Raw genomic sequence first — 19512 nt, forward strand, 5'->3', positions numbered from 1 at the left:
GTTAGTTGCGGGATGATGTGTTACGTAACGAGTAAAGAGACTTGCCAGTAACGAGATTGAACTAGGTATTGAGATACCGATGATCGAATCTCGGGCAAGTAACATACCGATGACAAAGGGAACAACGTATGTTGTTATGCGGTTTGACCGATAAAGATCTTCGTAGAATATGTAGGAACCAATATGAGCATCCGGGTTCCGCTATTGGTTATTGACCGGAGACATGTCTCGGTCATGTCTACATAGTTCTCGAACCCGTAGGGTCCGCACGCTTAAAGTTTCGGTGACATGACGAGGAGTTCCGGATGTGATTTGATGTACCGAAGATAGTTCGGAGTCCCGGATGAGATCAGGGACATGACGAGGAGTCTCAAAATGGTCGAGACGTAAAGATCGATATATTGGACGACTATATTCGCACATCGGAAAGGTTCCGAGTGATTCGGGTATTTTTCGGAGTACCGGGAGTTACGGGAATACGGGGAAGTAGTATTGGGCCTTAATGGGCCTTAGTGGGAAGGAGAGGCAGCAGCCGGGAGGTGGCGCGCGCCCCTCCCAAGCCGAGTCCGAATTGGACAAGGGGTTTGGGGCGCGGCCTCCCTCTCCCTTCCTTCTCCACTCCCCTCATTTCCCCCTTCTCCTAGTTGGACTAGGAAAGGAGGAAACCTACTCCTACTAGGAGTAGGAATCCTACTCCCTTGGCGCGCCCCTCCTAGGGCCGGCCTCCTCCTCCCTTGCTCCTTTATATACGGGGGCAGGGGGCACCCCCAAGACACACAAGTTGATCTGTTGATCTCTCCGAGCCGTGTGCGGTGCCCCCCTCCACCATATTCCACCTCAGTCATATCGTAGCGGTGCTTAGGCGAAGCCCTGCGTCGGTAGCAACATCATCACTGTCATCACGCCGTCGTGCTGACGAAACTCTCCCGTTAAGCTCTGATGGATCGGAGTTCACGGGACGTCATCGAGCTGAACGTGTGCTGAACTCGGAGGTGCCGTGTGTTCGGTACATGGATCGATCAGATTGTGAAGACGTACGACTACATCAACCGCGTTGTGCTAACGCTTCCGCTTTTGGTCTACGAGGGTACGTGGACACACTCTCCCCCCTTGTTGCTATGCATCACCATGATCTTGCGTGTGCGTAGGAAATTTTTGAAATTACTACGTTCCCTAACAGTGGCATCCGAGCCAGGTTTTATGCGTAGATGTCATATGCACGAGTATAACACAAGTGAGTTGTGGGCGATATAAGTCATACTGCTTACCAGCATGTCATATTTTGGTTCGGCGGTATTGTTGGATGAAGCGGCTCAGACTGACATTACGCGTACGCTTATGCGAGACTGGTTCTACCGACGTGCTTTGCACACAGGTGGCTGGCGGGTGTCAGTTTCTCCAACTTTAGTTGAACCGAGTGTGGCTACGCCCGGTCCTTGCGAAGGGTAAAACAACACCAACTTGACAAACTATCGTTGTGGTTTTGATGCGTAGGTAAGAACGGTTCTTGCTAAGCCCGTAGCGGCCATGTAAAATTTGCAACAACAAAGTAGAGGATGTCTAACTTGTTTTTGCAGGGCATGTTGTGATGTGATATGGTCAAGACATGATGCTAAATTTTATTGTATGAGATGATCATGTTTTGTTACCGAGTTATCGGCAACTGGTAGGAGCCATATGGTTGTCGCTTTATTGTATGCAATGCAATCGCCATGTAATGCTTTAATTTATCACTAAGCGGTAGCGATAGTCGTAGAAGCATAAGGTTGGCGAAACGACAACGATGCTACGATGGAGATCAAGGTGTCGCGCCGGTGACGATGGTGATCATGACGGTGCTTCAGAGATGGAGATCACAAGCACAAGATGATGATGGCCATATCATATCACTTATATTGATTGCATGTGATGTTTATCTTTTATGCATCTGAGTATGCACCGTTGCGAAAGTTCTTCATGTTGAGACACCACGTGATGATCGGGTGTGATAGGCTCTACGTTCAAATACAACGGGTGCAAAACAGTTGCACACGCGGAATACTCAGGTTTAACTTGACGAGCCTAGCATATAACGGATATGGCCTCGGAACACTGAGACCGAAAGGTCGAGCGTGAATCATATAGTAGATATGATCAACATAGTGATGTTCACCATTGAAACTACTCCATCTCACGTGATGATCGGTCATGGTTTAGTTGATATGGATCACGTGATCACTTAGAGGATTAGAGGGATGTCTATCTAAGTGGGAGTTCTTAAGTAATATGATTAATTGAACTTAAATTTATCATGAACTTAGTCCTGGTAGTATTAGCATATCTATGTTGTAGATCAAAAGCTCGCGTTTAGCTCCCCTGTTTTATTTTTGATATGTTCCTAGAGAAAACTAAGTTGAAAGATGTTAGTAGCAAGGATGCGGATTGGATCGTGATCTAAGGTTTAACCTCATTGCTGCACAGAAGAATTATGTCCTTGATGCACCGCTAGGTGACAAACCTATTGCAGGAGCAGATGCATATGTTATGAATGTTTGGCTAGATCAATATGATGACTACTTGATAGTTTAGTGCACCATGCTTAAACGGCTTAGAATCGGGACTTCAAAGACATTTTGAACGTCATGGACCATATGAGATGTTCCAGGAGTTGAAGTTAATATTTCAAGAAAATACCCGAGTTGAGAGATATGAAGTCTCTAACAAGTTCTATAGCTAAAAGATGGAGGAGAATAGCTCAAGCAGTGAGCATGTGCTCAGATTGTCTGGGTACTACAATCGCTTGAATCAAGTGGGAGTTAATCTTCCAGATAAAATAGTGATTGACAAAATTCTCTAGTCACCATCAGCAAGATAGTAGAACTTCGTGATGAACTATAATATGCAAGGGATAGCGGAAACGATTCCCAAGCTCTTCGTGATGCTGAAATCGACGAAGGTAGAAATCAAGAAAAGCATCAAGTGTTGATGGTAAACAAAACCACTAGTTTCAAATAAAGGGACAAAGGGAAGAAAGGGTAACTTCAAGAAGAACGGCAAACAAGTTGCTGCTCAAGTGAAAAAATCCAAGTCTGGACCTAAGCCTGAAACTGAGTGCTTCTACTGCAAAGGGACTGGTCATTGGAAGCGGAACTACCCCAAGTAATTGGCGGATAAGAAGGATGGCAAAGTGAAAATAGGTATATTTGATATACATGTTATTGATGTGTACTTGACTAATGTTTATAGCAACCCCTCAGTATTTGATACTAGTTCAGTTGCTAAGAATAGTAACTCGAAACGGGAGTTGCAGAATGAACAGAGACTAGTTAAGGGTGAAGTGACGATGTGTATTGGAAATGGTTCCAAGATTGATATGATCATCATCGCACACTCCTTATACTTTCGGGATTAGTGTTAAACCTAAAATAAATGTTATTTAGTGTTTGCGTTGAGCATAAAAATGATTGGATCATGTTTATTGCAATATGGTCATTCATGTAAGTTAGAGAATAATTGTTGTTCTGTTTACATGAATAAAACCTTCTATGGTTATACACCCAATGAAAATGATTTGTTGGATCTCGATCGTGGTGACACATATTTTCATAATATTGAGGCCAAAAGATGCAAAGTTAATAATGATAGTGCAACTTATTTGTGGCACTGCCGTTTAGGTCATATTGGTGTAAAGTGCATGAAGAAAATCCATGTTGATGGGCTTTTGGAATCACTTGATTATGAATCAATTGATGCTTGCGAACCATGCCTCATGGGCAAGATGACTAAGACTCCGTTCTCCGGAACAATGGAGCGAGCAACAGATTTGTTGGAAATCATACATACTGATGTATGTGGTCCGATGAATATTGAGGCTCGCGGCAGGTATCATTATTTTCTGATCTTCGCAGATGATTTGAGCAGATATGAGTATATCTACTTGATGAAACACAAGTCTGAAACATTTGAAAAGTTCAAAGAATTTCAGAGTGAAGTGGATAATCATCGTAACAAAAATAAAAGTTTCTACAATATGATCGCAGAAGTAAAAATATTTGAGTTATGAGTTTGGCCTTCAGTTAAAACAATGTGAAATAGTTTCACTACTCACGCCACCTGGAACACCACAGTGTAATGGTGTGTCCGAACGTCGTAACCGTACTTTATTAGATATGGTGCGATCTATGATGTCTCTTACTGATTTACCACTATCGTTTTGGGGTTATGCATTAGAGACAACTACATTCACGTTAAATAGGGCACCATCTAAATCCGTTGAGACGACACCGTATGAACTATGGTTTGGCAAGAAACCTAAGTTGTCGTTTCTTAAAGTTTGAGGTTGCAATGCTTATGTGAAAAAGTTTCAACCTGATAAGCTCAAACCCAAATTAGAGAAGTGCGTCTTCGTAGGATACCCAAAAGAAAATGTTGGGTACACCTTCTATCACAGATCCGAAGGCAATATATTCATTGCTGAGAATGGATCCTTTCTAGAGAAGGAGTTTCTCTTGAAAGAAGTGAGTGGGAGGAAAGTAGAACTTGATGAGGTAACTGTATCTTCTCCCTTATTGGAAAGTAGTTCATCACAGAAATCTGTTCCTGTGACTACTACACCAATTAGTGAGGAAGCTAATGATGATGATCATATAACTTCAGATCAAGTTACTACCGAAACCTCGTAGGTAAGCCAGAGTGAGATCCGCACCAGAGTGGTACGGTAATCTTGTTCTGGAGGTCATGTTACTTGACCATGACGTGCCTACGAACTATGAGGAAGCGATGATGAGCCGAGATTTCGCAAAATGGCTTAAGGCCATGAAATCTGAGATGAGATCCATGTATGAGAACAAAGTATGGACTTTGATTGACTTGCCGAATGATCGGCGAGCCATTGAGATTAAATGGATCTTCAAGAGGAAGACGGACACTGATATTAGTGTTACTATCTACAAAGCTAGAATTGTTGCAAAAAGGTTTTCCACGAGTTCAAGGTGTTGACTACGATGAGAGTTTCTCACTCGTATCTATGCTTAAGTCTGTCCGAATCATGTTAGCAATTGCCGCATTTTATGAAATCTGGCAAATGGATAAACAAAACTGCATTCCTTAATGGATTTATTAAAGAAGAGTTGTATATGATGCAACCAGAAGGTTTTGTCAATCCTAAAGGTACTAACAAAATATGCAAGTTCTAGCGATCCATCTATGGACTGGTGCAAGCATCTCGGAGTTGGAATATACGCTTTGATAAGTTGATCAAAGCATATAGTTTTATACAGACTTGCGGTGAAGTCTGTATTTACAAGAAAGTGAGTGGGAGCACTACAACATTTCTGATAAGTATATGTGAATGACATATTGTTGATCGGAGATAATGTAGAATTATTCTACAAAGCATAAAGGAATGTTTGAAAGGAGTTTTTCAAAGAAAGACCTCGGTGAAGCTGCTTACATATCGAGCATCAAGATCTATATAGATAGATCAAGACGCTTGATAAGTTTTTCAATGAGTACGTACCTTGATAAGATTTTGAAGTAGTTCAAAATGGAACAGTCAAAGAAGTAGTTCTTGCCTGTGTTACAAGGTGTGAAGTTGAGTAAGACTCAAAACCCCACCACGACAAAAGGTAGAGAGAGAATGAAAGTCATTCCCTATGCCTCAGCCATAGGTTCTATAAAGTATGCCATGTTGTGTACCAGACCTATTGTATACCCTGCCCTGAGTTTGGCAAGGGAGTACAGTAGTGATCTAGGAGTAGATCACTTGACATTGGTCAAAATTATCCTTAGTGGAATAAGGATATGTTTCTCGATTATGAGGGTGACAAAAGGTTCGTCGTAAAGGGTTACGTCGATGCAAGTTTTGACACTAATCCAGATGACTCAAAGTCTCAATCTGTATACATATTGAAAGTGGGAGCAATTAGCTAGAGTAGCTCCGTGCAGAGCATTGTTGACATAGAAATTTGCAAAATACATACGGATCTGAATGTGGCAGACCCGTTGACTAAACTTCCCTCACAAACAAAACATGATCACACCTTAGTACTCTTTGGGAATTAATCACATAGCGATGTGAACTAGATTATTGACTCTAGTAAACCCTTTCGGTGTTGGTCACATGACGATGTGAACTATGGGTGTTAATCACATGGTGATGTGAACTATTGGTGTTAAATCACATGGCGATGTGAACTAGATTATTGACTCTAGTGCAAGTGGGAGACTGAAGGAAATATGCCCTAGAGGCAATAATAAAGTTATTATTTATTTCCTTATTTCATGATAAATGTTTATTATTTATGCTAGAATTGTATTAACCGGAAACTTAGTACATGTGTGAATACATAGACAAACAGAGTGTCACTAGTTTGCCTCTACTTGACTAGCTCGTTGAATCAAAGATGGTTAAGTTTCCTAGCCATAGACATGAGTTGTCATTTGATTAACGGGGTCACATCATTAGAGATTGATGTGATTGACTTGACCCATTCCGTTAGCATAGCACTTGATCATTTAGTTTGTTGATATTGCTTTCTTCATGACTTATACATGTTCCTATGACTATGAGATTATGCAACTCCCGTTTACCGGGGGAACACTTTGTGTGCTACCAAACGTCACAACGTAACTGGCTGATTATAAAGGTGCTCTACAGGTGTCTCCGAAGGTACTTGTTGGGTTGGCGTATTTCAAGATTAGGATTTGTCACTCCGATTGTCGGAGAGGTATCTCTGGGCCCTCTCGGTAATGCACATCACTTAAGCCTTGCAAGCATTGCAATTAATGAGTTAGTTGTGGGATGATGTGTTACGTAACGAGTAAAGAGACTTGCCGGTAACGAGATTGAACTAGGTATTGAGATACCGATGATCGAATCTCGGGCAAGTAACATACCGATGACAAAGGGAACAACGTATGTTGTTATGCGGTTTGACCGATAAAGATCTTCGTAGAATATGTAGGAACCAATATGAGCATCCAGGTTCCGCTATTGGTTATTGACCAGAGACATGTCTCGGTCATGTCTACATAGTTCTCGAACCCGTAGGGTCCGCACGCTTAAAGTTTCGGTGACAATTTGTATTATGAGTTATGTGATTTGATGTACCGAAGATAGTTCAGAGTCCCGGATGAGATCAGGGACATGACGAGGAGTCTCGAAATGGTCGAGACGTAAAGATCGATATATTGGACGACTATATTCGCACATCAGAAAGGTTTCGAGTGATTCGGGTATTTTTCGGAGTACCGGGAGTTACGGGAATACGGGGAAGTAGTATTGGGCCTTAATGGGCCTTAGTGGGAAGGAGAGGCAACAGCCAGGAGGTGGCGCGTGCCCCTCCCAAGCCGAGTCTGAATTGGACAAGGGGTTTGGGGCGCGGCCTCCCTCTCCCTTCCTTCTCCACTCCCCTCATTCCCCCCCTTCTCCTAGTTGGACTAGGAAAGGAGGAAACCTACTCCTACTAGGAGTAGGAATCCTACTCCCTTGGTGCGCCCCTCCTAGGGCCGGCCTCCTCCTCCCTTGCTCCTTTATATACGGGGGCAGGGGGCACCCCAAGACACACAAGTTGATCTGTTGATCTCTCCGAGCCGTGTGCGGTGCCCCCCTCCACCATATTCCACCTCAGTCATATCGTAGCGGTGCTTAGGCGAAGCCCTGCGTCGGTAGCAACATCATCACCGTCATCACGCCGTCGTGCTGACGGAACTCTCCCGTGAAGCTCTACTGAATCGGAGTTCGCGGGACGTCATCGAGTTGAACGTGTGTTGAACTCGGAGGTGCCATGCGTTCTGTACTTGGATCGGTCAGATCGTGAAGACGTACGACTACATCAACCGCGTTGTGCTAACGCTTCCGCTTTCGGTCTACGAGGGTACGTGGACACACTCTCCCCCCTCGTTGCTATGCATCACCATGATCTTGCGTGTGCGTAGGAAATTTTTGAAATTACTACGTTCCCTAACAATATTAATTTCAACTCCTGGAACATCTCATACGTCCATGATGTTCAAAACTTTTTTGAAGTCCCGATTCTAAGCCGTAAAGCATGGCACACTGAACTATCGAGTAGTCGTCAGATCGAGCTTGCCGGACATTCATAACATCAGCATCTGCTCCTGCAGCATGCCTTTCACCTAGCGGTGCATCAAGGACATAATTCTTTTGTGCAGCAATGAGGATAATCCTCAAGTTACGGACCCAGTCCATGTAGTTGCTACCATCATCTTTCAGCTTAGCTTTCTCTAGGAACGCATTAAAATTCAAGGGAACAGTAGCACGGGCCATTGATCTACAACATAGATATGCAAAAACTATCAGGACTAAGTTCATGATAAATCAAGTTCAATTAATCAAACTACTTAAGAACTCCCACTTAGATAGACATCCCTCAAGTCATCTAAATGATACGTTCTAAATGATACGTGATCCAAATCAACTAAACCATGTCCGATGATCACGTGAGATGGAGTAGTCATCAATGGTGAACATCTCTATGTTAATCATATCTACTATATGATTCACGTTCGACCTTTCGGTATCCAGTATTCCAAGGCCATGTCTGTACATGTCAGGCTCGTCAAGTTTAACCCGAGTATTCCGCATGTGCAAAACTATCTTGCACCCGTTGTACGTGAATGTAGAGTCTATCACACCTGATCATCACGTGGTGTCTCAACAAATGAACTGTAGCAATGGTGCATACTCATGGAGAACACTTTTACCTTGAAATTTAGTTAAGGGATCATCTCATAATGCTACCGACGTACTAAGCAAAAATAAGATGCATAAAAGATAAACATCACATGCAATCAAAATATGTGGCATGATATGGCCATCATCATCTTGTGCTTTTGATCTCCATCTCCAAAGCATCGTCATGATCTCCATCATCACCGGCTCGACACCTTGATCTCCATCGTTGCGTCGTGGTTGTCTCGCCAACTATTGCTTCTACAACTATCGCTAACACATAGTGATAAAGCAAAGCAATTGCATGGCGTTTGCATTTCATACAATAAAGAGACAACCATAAGGCTCCTGTCGGTTGCCGATAACTTTTACAAAACATGATCATCTCATACAATAACGTATATCACATCATGTCTTGACCATATCACATCACAACATGCCCTGCAAAAACAAGTTAGATGCCCTCTACTTTGTTCTTGCAAGTTTTACATGGCTGCTACGGGCTTCTAGCAAGACTCGTTCTTACCTACGCATCAAACCACAACGGTGTTTCATCAAGTTTGTTGTTTTAACATTCTTCAAGGACCGGTCGTAGTCAAATTCGATTCAACTAAAGTAGGAGAAACCGACACCCGCCAGCCACCTTTATGCAAAACTAGTTGCATGTCTGTCGGTGGAACCGGTCTCATGTGCGTGGACATGTAAGGTTGGTCCGGGCCGCTTCATCCCACAATACCGCCGAATCAAAATAAGACGTTGGTGGTAAGCAGTATGACTATCACCGCCCACAACTCTTTGTGTTCTACTCATGCATATCATCTACGCATAGACCTGGCTCATGATGCCACTGTTGGGAAACGTTGCATGGAAAACAAAACAATTCTATGCACACGCAATGATCTATCCATGAAGATGCAATGCAACGAGGGGGAGAGTGTGTCTACGTACCCTCGTAGACCGTAAGCGAAAGCGTTTCACAATGCGGTTGATGTAGTCGAACTTTCTTCGCGCCCCACCGATCGAGTACCGAACGTACGACACCTCCGAGTTCTGCACACATTCAGCTCGGTGACATCCCTCGTCTTCTTGATCCAGCAAGGTGTCGAGGTAGTAGATGAGTTTCATTAGGACGACGGCGTGGTGACGGTGATGGTGTAGTGATTCTCGCAAGGCTTCACCTAAGCACCGCGGAAATATGACCGGGGGTGTAAACTATGGAGGGGGGCGCCGCACACGGCTAACAATTGATGTTGTGTGTTCTAGGTGCCCCCCTCCCCACATACATATAGGTAGGAGGGGAGGAGAGGCTGCCAGGGGGCACCCCCTTTCCTATTTCCACTGGAGAAGAAAGGAAGGGGGAAGAAGAGAAGGCAGAGGGGGGGCGAACCCCCTCTTCCCCTTCTCCTATTCGGCCATCTGCCATAGGGGGGGCGTCACCAATTGTGGGCTGGTGTGCTCCCCTCTCATGGCCCATATATTCCCCCGGGGGTTCCGGTAACCCCCCGGTACTCCGATAAATATCTGATACATTTTGGAACACTTCCGGTGTTCGAATATTATTGTTCTATATATCAATCTTTACTTCTCGACCATTTAGAGACTCCTCGTCATGTCCGTGAGCTCATCTGGGACTTCGAACAACATTTGATCACCAAATCACATAACTCATACTCCCTCCGTTTCTTTTTACTCCGCATATAAGATTTGGTCAAAGTCAAACTACACAAAGTTTGACCAAATTTATATGAAAATATATGAGCATCTACAATATTAAAACTATATAGTATGAAAATACGTTTCATGATGCATCTGATAATGTTGATTTCATATTGTGAATGTTTATATTTTTTAATATAAAGTTAGTCAAACTCTACAAAGCTTGACTTTGACCAAACCTTATATGCGGACTAAAAAGAAATGGAGGGAGTATAATACAATATCGTCATCAGGCGTTAAGCATGCGGACCCTACGGGTTCGAGGACTATGTAGACATGACCGAGGCACCTCTCCGGTCAATAACCAATAGTGGAACCTGGATGCTCATATTGGCTCCTACATATTCTACAAAGATCTTTATCAGCCGAACCGTTATGACCACATATGTTATTCCCTTTGTCCATCGGAATGTTACTTGCCCGAGATTCAATCGTTGTTATCTTCATACCTAGTTCAATCTCGTTAGTGGCAATTCTCTTTACTCGTTTCGTAATACATCACCTCGTGACCAACTCCTTAGTCGTTTGCTTGCAAGCTTTATGATGTGTATTATCGAGAGGGCCCAAAGATACCTCTCCGATACTCGGAATGACAAATCCTAATCTCGATCTATGCCAACCCAACAAACACATTCGGAGATACTTGTAGAGCATCTTTATAATCACCCAGTTACGTTGTGATGTTTGATAGCACACAAGGTATTCCTTCGGTATCTAGGAGTTGCATAGTCTCATTGTCAAAGGAATATGTATTTGGCATGAAGAAGGCAATAACAATAAAACTGAACGATCAATATGCTAAGCTAACGGATGGGTCATGTCCATCACATCAATCTCCTAATGATGTGATCTCGTTATCAAATGACAACTCATGTCCATGGTTAGGAAACCTTAACCATCTCTGATCAACAAACTAGTCAAGTAGAGGCTCACTAGGGACACAATGTTTGTCTATGTATTCACACATGTATTTAGGTTTCCGATCAATACAATTCTAGCATGAATAATAAACATTTATCATGAATAAGAAAAAATAAAATAACAACTTTATTATTGCCTTTAGGGCATATTTCCTTCACCCTCCTCAGCATGCAACAGCTATACAAGCTACACGGCTCCCCGGGGCTATCGTGTCTGACCATGGCCCAGTTTTTACCAGCCACTTCTGGCAGGAACTGTTTAAGTATGCATGTAATGAGCTGAGGATGAGTACCGCTAACCACCCATAGACCAACGACCAGACAGAAAGGGTGAACCAGTGCATCAAGACTTATCTGTGCTGCTTCGTCCAAGCATGCCCGAAGCGTTGGAGCTTTTGGGAGCCATTGGCGCAGTTTTGGTACAACTCCTTACACCACTCTGCCATCGGGATGACACCATTCAAGGCCATGTTCGAGAGGGAGCCGAGGCACTGGGGGTTCACTACATCTACTTCCTAAAGGGTGCCAGCACTGCAAACGTGGCTTGAGGAACGGGCAGTCATGCAAGACTTGATCCAACAGCAACTTCATTGCGCGCGGCAGATCATGTAAGACCAGGCGAACAAGAAACGCTCCTTCCGCCAATTCCAAGTCGGCGACCAAGTCTTCCTCAAGCTCCAGCCATATGTCCAGTCTTTGGTGGCTCCTGACGCCAACCAAAAGGTCAACTACAAGTTCTACGGGCCTTTCCCGATCATTACCAAGGTTAACGACGTGCCTACGAGCTCAAGCCGCCACCTCAAGCCACGGTACACCCCGTCTTCCACGTCTTGCACCTCCGTCACGCGCTCCTCCCCGGCATCATCGCGTCGACGTCGCTGCCAACGAGCTCTGAAGACACGACGATCCCGGTCAAGGTGCTAGAATCAAGATGGTGCAACAAGAACAACACGATGATCGAGCAAGTTCGTGTGCAGTGGTCTTCGGGAGCCGGCCTCGACACCACCTGGGAGAACAAGCAAGCACTCCAAGCAAGATTTCCTGATGCAGAGGCTTGGGGGCAAGCCTCTTCCCAAGGAGGATGGAATGTCAACGCCCCTGACGAGTCGACCCCACCAAACAGCAAGACACTGGCACGGCTCGACCGCGCCAGGCGCAACAACCCCCGCTTCTTCGCCCCAGAGTGGCGTTGGCGGCCCAACCCATCACCTGCTATACTTAAGCCAGGCACCGCCCCCTTCGCTCACCATCGAGTGGATCAGAAACGGCGGCGGCGACACGAATTGTATTCCCTTTTTCCTGTTCTTCGATTCGTGTATCCCATCTTGTAATTGCAACTCGAGTTGTTATTCCTCAGACAATAGATCGATCCACCTCGCTGTTCCTAACATAAAAGGAAAACAAAAAAGTGAAAAAACAGAAGAAGAAAATGTTTTTTTAGGGGAAGAAGAAAAAAATGTGCATGTGGCCTCCCGCGAGCTAGGTCGGCCCAGTCTCGCGCTCCCGCCGAGCCCATGGGCCTTGCACTTACAAGTGGGCCTCAGCAAGCCCACGTCTCAGTTCGCATCATCCCCCAGTCCGCAATGCGCACCCACCCAAACCCTACCCTTCTCGCACCAGCTATAAATTCCACCCTCTCGCTTCCCTCCCCCTCTCCCGCCGCCGCCCCTCTTCTCTTCCTCTGCCCACAAAACCCTAGCCGTCGCCTCAAAGCTCGCCGCCGACGCAGCGAGCTCTTCCTCCACCGCCGCAACCATGGCGACCCAGATCAGCAAGAAGAAGAAGGTAAGGAACCACCTAGACCCAGCGTATTCCGCCGTCCCCAGCACGATCTATCGGTGGTGCATCAACCGATCTAACGATTTCCCGTTTGCGCTTCCTTAGTTTGTGAGCGATGGCGTTTTCTACGCCGAGCTGAACGAGATGCTGACCCGGGAGCTTGCCGAGGACGGCTACTCCGGCGTGGAGGTACGCGTGACGCCGATGCGCACGGAGATCATCATCAGGGCCACGCGGACGCAGAACGTGCTTGGTGAGAAGGGCCGCAGGATCAGGGAGCTCACCTCCGTCGTCCAGAAGCGCTTCAACTTCCCGGAGAACGGCGTTGAGCTTTACGCCGAGAAGGTCGTCAACCGTGGCCTCTGCGCCATCGCCCAGGCCGAGTCACTCCGCTACAAGCTCCTCGGTGGCCTTGCCGTCCGCAGGTATGATAACGACCAATTCTTAAATGTTTTTCATATATGCGATTTGTAGATGCTAGTAAATGGTCAGAGCTGTTGTGATACACTTATCATTTGTTTAGATGCTATGAGATCTACATCAAATACTATTTGATGTTTCAGTGTATGTTGTAGTCCTTGAAGTTTGTGGTTAGCTTCATGTTTGTATGCACACTTAGTAAGGAAGTGATTATTGTTGCACCTCTGCTTTACTCTGCCCTGCTTTCTGATCGTGTTTGTGGGGCATTTGCATTAGTGCAAAAAGTAAAAGCTGTTCTTTGAAGCAGCAGCGGCCAGACAACCGTAGAGATAGATCCACAGATGAATGGCTGATTTGCTGCTTGTCTACTAGTTCTATCTCATATTTCTATGAATAATTTCCTGTAATTTATTGTCTTAGATTAGTCAGCATTACACAAATATCCAGAATGCAGTGGTTATGTTGCACCTTCTCCTTTGTGTTGTAGCCGTGCTAGTAGGATATATCACTGGTGCAAAAAGGAGAAGCTGCTCCTTGGTCACCAGCGGCTGTTGATATAGATCCACAGATGAATGGCCAACCTGCTGTTTGTCTACTGAATACTGATGCTTCTGTGCAATCTTGACATATTTGCTGTAATATCTGTCTTTTCCAGAACAGCCGTGCATTTTATGGCAAAATGTAGTCGTCGATTTGAATCTATGTTAACTGTATGGTGCTGTTCACTTTAAATTACTGCATATATAATCTGTTCATTTCTGCTCTCTTACTATGATGATTGTGAGAATGGTTCACACATTCCTGCTTCTGTAGCAGTAGTGGCCAGACGACCATTGAGATATGTTGTTTGTCTACTAATAAATATATCTGGAATCTATTTCTCTTAATGATTTCTTGTTTTGTTTCAACCTTATGCTTTCTGTTGATGTTATATTTCTGCTTGTAGTTTCAATGGAATTGTTGATTTTATTGCAGGGCATGCTATGGTGTTCTTCGCTTTGTTATGGAGAGTGGTGCTAAGGGTTGTGAGGTAAATTTCCTCTGCACATGTGATCTGACATTCTTATCTTGCACTTCCTGTGTTTAGTTGCTGACTGCTCTCTTGATTTTGTACTAGGTCATTGTGAGCGGCAAGCTCAGGGCCCAGAGAGCCAAGTCGATGAAGTTCAAGGACGGGTACATGATCTCATCTGGTCAGCCCGTTAACGAGTACATTGATGCTGCAGTTAGGCACGTTCTTCTCAGACAGGTTTGTTTGCTGTGCTGCTTACTTAACCTTGTTTTTCCAGTTTGTTGCTCATGGAACTACATATGATTCAACATTGGCTTGGTTTTGTAGGGCGTTCTTGGTATCAAGGTGAAGATTATGCTTGACTGGGACCCCAAGGGCAAGCTTGGCCCTACCACCCCGCTGCCTGACCTTGTCACCATCCACCCCCCGAAGGAGGAGGACGAGCTGCGCCCACCGGCTTTGGTCGAGGTCTAAAGTCCCAATAGAGCAAGCAGACCATGAAACGGCACATCATTTTGGTCCTAGCTAGTTTTCTATCCCTGTGATAAGCGAGGGCTATGCAACGCTTGGTTACCTACCTTACCTTTTAATGGACAAAAGTTTCTGTGTAATGCTTCTATGTTAATTTCGTTTAAACTAAGTTTTGCCGAGACAAGTTACTTATGTATGCCAGAAACCGTTGTTTGGATTGATTCTGCCCAGCTAGTTTGTTGCTCTTCGTTTGTGCCACCTTTTTACTGTTTGTTATGTCTTATGCGTTCATTCCGTATCCACCTTTTTACAATCATAATTTGTTTTTTCAGAATTTTTTAAAATAATAATTTTCTCATCTATCTATTTTGTTGTTCACACCAGGAGCATATGAGCTCAGGTGTAGAAAGGTAGTATCGGAAATTCAGTTTTGTTTGAAGCAAGGTTGCTTTTGTTGGTCATTGAATTGAGCATCTTTTGGAGTTGCAGCTATGCGAGTCCTTGAAAGTAAAATCCAAAAAAGGAAATGAAAACAAATTCAAAACATTATGAATTTATTTTGTGGCAAACTTTGATAAAAGGGTTGAATTGTCTCCAAAGATGGTTTGCTTTAGAGATGCAAATGTTAGTACTTGCGAAGTCAATTAAACTCGTTAACAGTTTCGCAAAGGGCGCACCCTCGCGCGTTCCCCCTCATCGTTTTTATCGTGCCAGCGAGAGGAAAAGAAATACTGTGCTACGTTTGTCTTTTGCGGCCCCACCGCGTTGTTTGCTTCGTCCCCATGCCCCCACCCCTTCTGACGCACGCAACCTCTCCTCCCCTCCCAAAAATTTCTCTCTCGTTTGCCGCTGCCACGGCCTCGCCTTGTCGGCACATCCCAGGTCCTCCGACGCCGGCCATCGGAGAAGGAAGCAAACTCAACATCCAGTTGTCCTCCTCCCAACCCAGGCACGTCGCCTCCTTCCCTCCCCTTCCCTCACTCCTTGCCCCTTCTCTGCCGCTCCTACCCCTTTCTTTTCTCAATCCGGATCTGTGGAGGTGGCTGGCAGAGAGGATGGTCATGGCAGGAGTGCTCAACGCGGGAGACGGCAGATCGATCCGCGGAGCTGCCTTATGCCTGCTTCCTCACCATGTTGCGACCACCGCCTCCGCAGGCCGGTCGTTGATGTCACTCTTCGGCAGAGGCGAGATTGGGTAGGAGCACGGGCGAGTGGGAGGCGTGGTGCTGCGAAGATGTGGGACACGTCACAAACAGGAAGTGGGTGTGACGTGAGGAGATGGGCGGCGACACCATTCGCTGGCTCCTGTAGCGGCTAAATTTCGTGTTTTGACCCTTTTGACAAACAATTTCAGGATCTGACCCTGGTTTGAAATATTTTCGGGATTTGACCCTTTTGCTACCGCCAGAGCCTCTGGCGGTAGGGTGTGACGGAGGGGACGGCGGCCGTCACCGCGTGCTGATGTGGATAAGTACCTTACCGACAGGGTCCCTGGCGGTAGGCTGTCTAACCTTACCGCCAGTGCCTCTAGCGGTAAGGTGTGGCAGGGTTTTGCTGTGCAGACATTCTGTAACGAAAGATGCAAGGGCCCTGGCGGTAGGTTGTCTGACCCTACCGCCAGGACCCCTGGCGGTAGAGTCTTGTGTTTTGCCGTATATAGCTTCTGTAACGAAATATGAAAGGGCCCCGACGGTAGGTTGACCCTATCGTCATGGGGGCTGGCGGTAGGTTGTCTCACCCTACCGCCAGGGTGCATGGCGGTAGGGTCCTCTGTTTTGTTTTTTCAAGTTCATTTGGTTACTTGTTCTCAAATTCAATATGACAGCAATATCACAACAAGTTTCACAAATATGACAGCAATATTATAGATTTTAAACAATTAAACTTGGGCATCACAGAGATCCATATTAAGATAACTTGAAGTGCATAGAACATTTCAAACACATAGATCCACAAATAGAAAACACATAGTTCCACGTAGTTTCACAACCACTAGACAAGTTCAACCAAACGAAGTTCAACCGAACTAAAAGAGCCAAGTATCGAAGAGCATAACCAGTTGCTCCTTCCCCTCTTGGAGGTACGGTCCTCGTTACTCTTTGAACGAGTCTCTTCGGTCTTCTTCTTGGGCCGGTGAGGAACCGGTCTCTGGAAAGGGTCCGGACTCAGCAAATCCTTCTTCTTCGGATTCCTCTTCGGCAGCTGAGATGCTTGAGATGTTTGAGTTGGTGGAGGTCCATAATCTTCATCGTACTCCTCCTCCCCGTTGCTCTCCTCCTCCTCCCCTTCTTCATGTGTGGCCTCCTCCTCCTCCCCAACTAACCTAGACGACGAGGGAGCATGGCTCGATGAGCCGATGAGACCCTGTGTGGCTACAGGCTAATAAGCTTCAACTGACCCAGCTCCAGCACACCCAAGCAGCCTTACCAGCTTGCGACAACGCTTCATTAACTTCTGCACTCACAATGAAACAAGGGCATAATAAGTATCAGATCGACTGATTGCAAGTGAACAAGATGCATCTGTTCCGAGGAGGCTGAAATTGTACCTTCATCGTCCCCCTCACTTTGTTCTCACATTCTATGCTCCCGGTGTTACGGCATATCTCTCTCAAGGTAGTTTTGGTGATTGATGACAACATGTTTGCGGACTAATCTTGTGCTTTGAATAATTCACAGATTCTCCCCTGGCACGAGACGCTTTCTTCCCCTCGGAGTGTATTTCAAGACGGTGTAGCTCTTTCGTTTCTTTCTCGATGGACTAGTTGCGTAGAGGGCACCGTACTATCAAGAGGGGGTCCGCTGGGGTTTTGCATGGGTGGAATCATCACGTACACATCAGCTTCTCACCCTCCGAGCTTTTCCTGTCCATTGAAGAGATCTCTCCTCTCTTCCTTGTTCTGTCTGGGTCTAAGCGGCAGTACCGCGCACCCAGCGATAGTACCGCTGAGAAGCCACAAGCGGCAGTACCGCTTCGCAGCGGTAGTACCGCTGTGGCTCCACAGCAGTAGTACCGCTGGGGGCCTGGCACATCCGCCATGTCCTCAGCATTTTTGAGAGATCCCTTCTCTCTCTCTCTCTCTCGCGCGCCCCAGCGGTAGTACCGCACTGCCTGCGGTACTACGGCCGAAGGGTCACAAGCGGCAGTACCGCTCCACAGCGGTACTACCGCCCTTGACCCCACTGCCGTAGTACCGCTGGGTAGTCTGGCTCCTACCGCCTCGATTCGAGAGGTCTTTTTCTCGTGTCGGGTTTTGCGGCACTAGTCACGGTTGTAGTGGCGGTAGTACCGTTCCAGGAGCGGTAGTACCGCCCTACCACCGCGGTAGTACCGCTATTGGGGTCCATTCCCTACTAAGTCTCCTCAGCGCGGCAGTACCGCAGGGTGGCGCGGCAGTACCGTCGCCTGGCGGTAGTACCGCCCCCTCTCAGCGGTAGTACCACCCTGTGCGGGGCTGGTTGGTGGGGGGGCAACGGGATTGTTGCCCCCACTATAAAAGGGAGTCCCCTTCCTCCTTCTCACTTACCTCTTCCTCCCCCAAAGCTCCATTTATTGCTCAAGCTCCATTAAATACTCCAAGCTTCATTTTGCCCGATCTATCTCCCTAGCTAATGAAACTTGTTGATTTGCTCGGGAGTGGTTGAGAAGGCTCCGATCTACACTTCCACCAAGGGATTTTCGATTCCCCCACTCATCCCTAGCGGATCTTGTTACTCTTGGGTGTTTGAGCACCCTAGACGGTTGAGGTCACCTCGGAGCTATATTCCATTGTGGTGAAGCTTCGTGGTCTTGTTGGGAACCTCCGATTAAGTTGTGGAGATTGCCCCAACCTTGTTTGTAAAGGTTCGGTCGCCGCCTTCAAGGGCACCAATAGTGGAATCACGGCATCTCGCATTGTGTGAGGGCGTGAGGAGAATACGGTGGCCCTAGTGGCTTCTTGGGGAGCATTGTGCCTCCACACCGCTCCAATGGAGACGTACTTCCCCTCAAAAGGAAGGAACTTCGGTAACACATCCTCGTCTCCACCGGATCCACTCTTGGTTATCTCTTACCTTTACTTGTGCAAGCTCTTTAGTGTTTCTACCCTTGCTTGCTTGTATGCTTGTTGATATTGCATCATATAGGTTGCTCACCTAGTTGCACATCTAGACAACCTACTTTGATGCAAAGTTTAATTTGGTAAAGAAAAGCTAAAAATTGATAGTTGCCTATTCACCCCCCTCTAGTCAACCATATCGATCCTTTCACCCGGGGAGATCACCTAGTGCATCTGAGGCTTCAAAGATGCATCTGTTCAGCTCACCAGACTGCAACGACATAAGTCAGTCACGATGACGAATAAACTAATTTAAATACAACCGTCGGTTCAAACTTACCACTCTGTTGATGAGGGGTGCAAACTCCCTAAATCCACTGTGCATGTCTCTGATGCCGGTCTGGTAGGCCTCTTCCTCGGGGTCATCCCTCTCCAGCTCCGCGATGTCTTCCGCCGTCCACCAAGGCCTGAGACGAAGACGGTG

At 46.1% G+C, this 19512-nt stretch overlaps 1 protein-coding gene and 1 non-coding gene across 2 annotated transcripts; both read left to right on the top strand.

Moving 5' to 3' along the window:
• The first annotated feature begins 12929 nt into the window (after positions 1–12929).
• LOC125542908 (small ribosomal subunit protein uS3x) lies at positions 12930–15236 on the top strand. The gene is made up of 5 exons (XM_048706133.2): positions 12930–13095; positions 13195–13514; positions 14485–14539; positions 14627–14758; positions 14849–15236. Exons 1-5 carry the CDS (start codon positions 13066–13068, stop codon positions 14993–14995), a joined length of 684 nt encoding a protein of 227 aa, XP_048562090.1. The 5' UTR covers positions 12930–13065; the 3' UTR covers positions 14996–15236.
• LOC125549774 (small nucleolar RNA snoR143) lies at positions 13726–13896 on the top strand. The gene has a single exon (XR_007301495.2). It is a non-coding gene; the product is annotated as a small nucleolar RNA snoR143 (small nucleolar RNA).
• Positions 15237–19512: the final 4276 nt, after the last annotated feature.

This window comes from Triticum urartu, chromosome 3A (genome assembly GCF_056163025.1).
Source record: "Triticum urartu cultivar PI428250 chromosome 3A, HENAU_Tu73, whole genome shotgun sequence".
Taxonomy (NCBI): Eukaryota; Viridiplantae; Streptophyta; class Magnoliopsida; order Poales; family Poaceae; genus Triticum; species Triticum urartu.

Excerpts from the sequence above, each read along its gene's own strand:
- LOC125542908 (XM_048706133.2), top strand. The coding sequence starts at position 13,066 with ATGGCGACCCAGATCAGCAAGAAGAAGAAG. Across the intron at positions 13,515-14,484 it reads GGTGGCCTTGCCGTCCGCAG|GGCATGCTATGGTGTTCTTC; the intron begins GTATGATAACGA and ends ATTTTATTGCAG. Across the intron at positions 14,759-14,848 it reads GGCACGTTCTTCTCAGACAG|GGCGTTCTTGGTATCAAGGT; the intron begins GTTTGTTTGCTG and ends TTGGTTTTGTAG.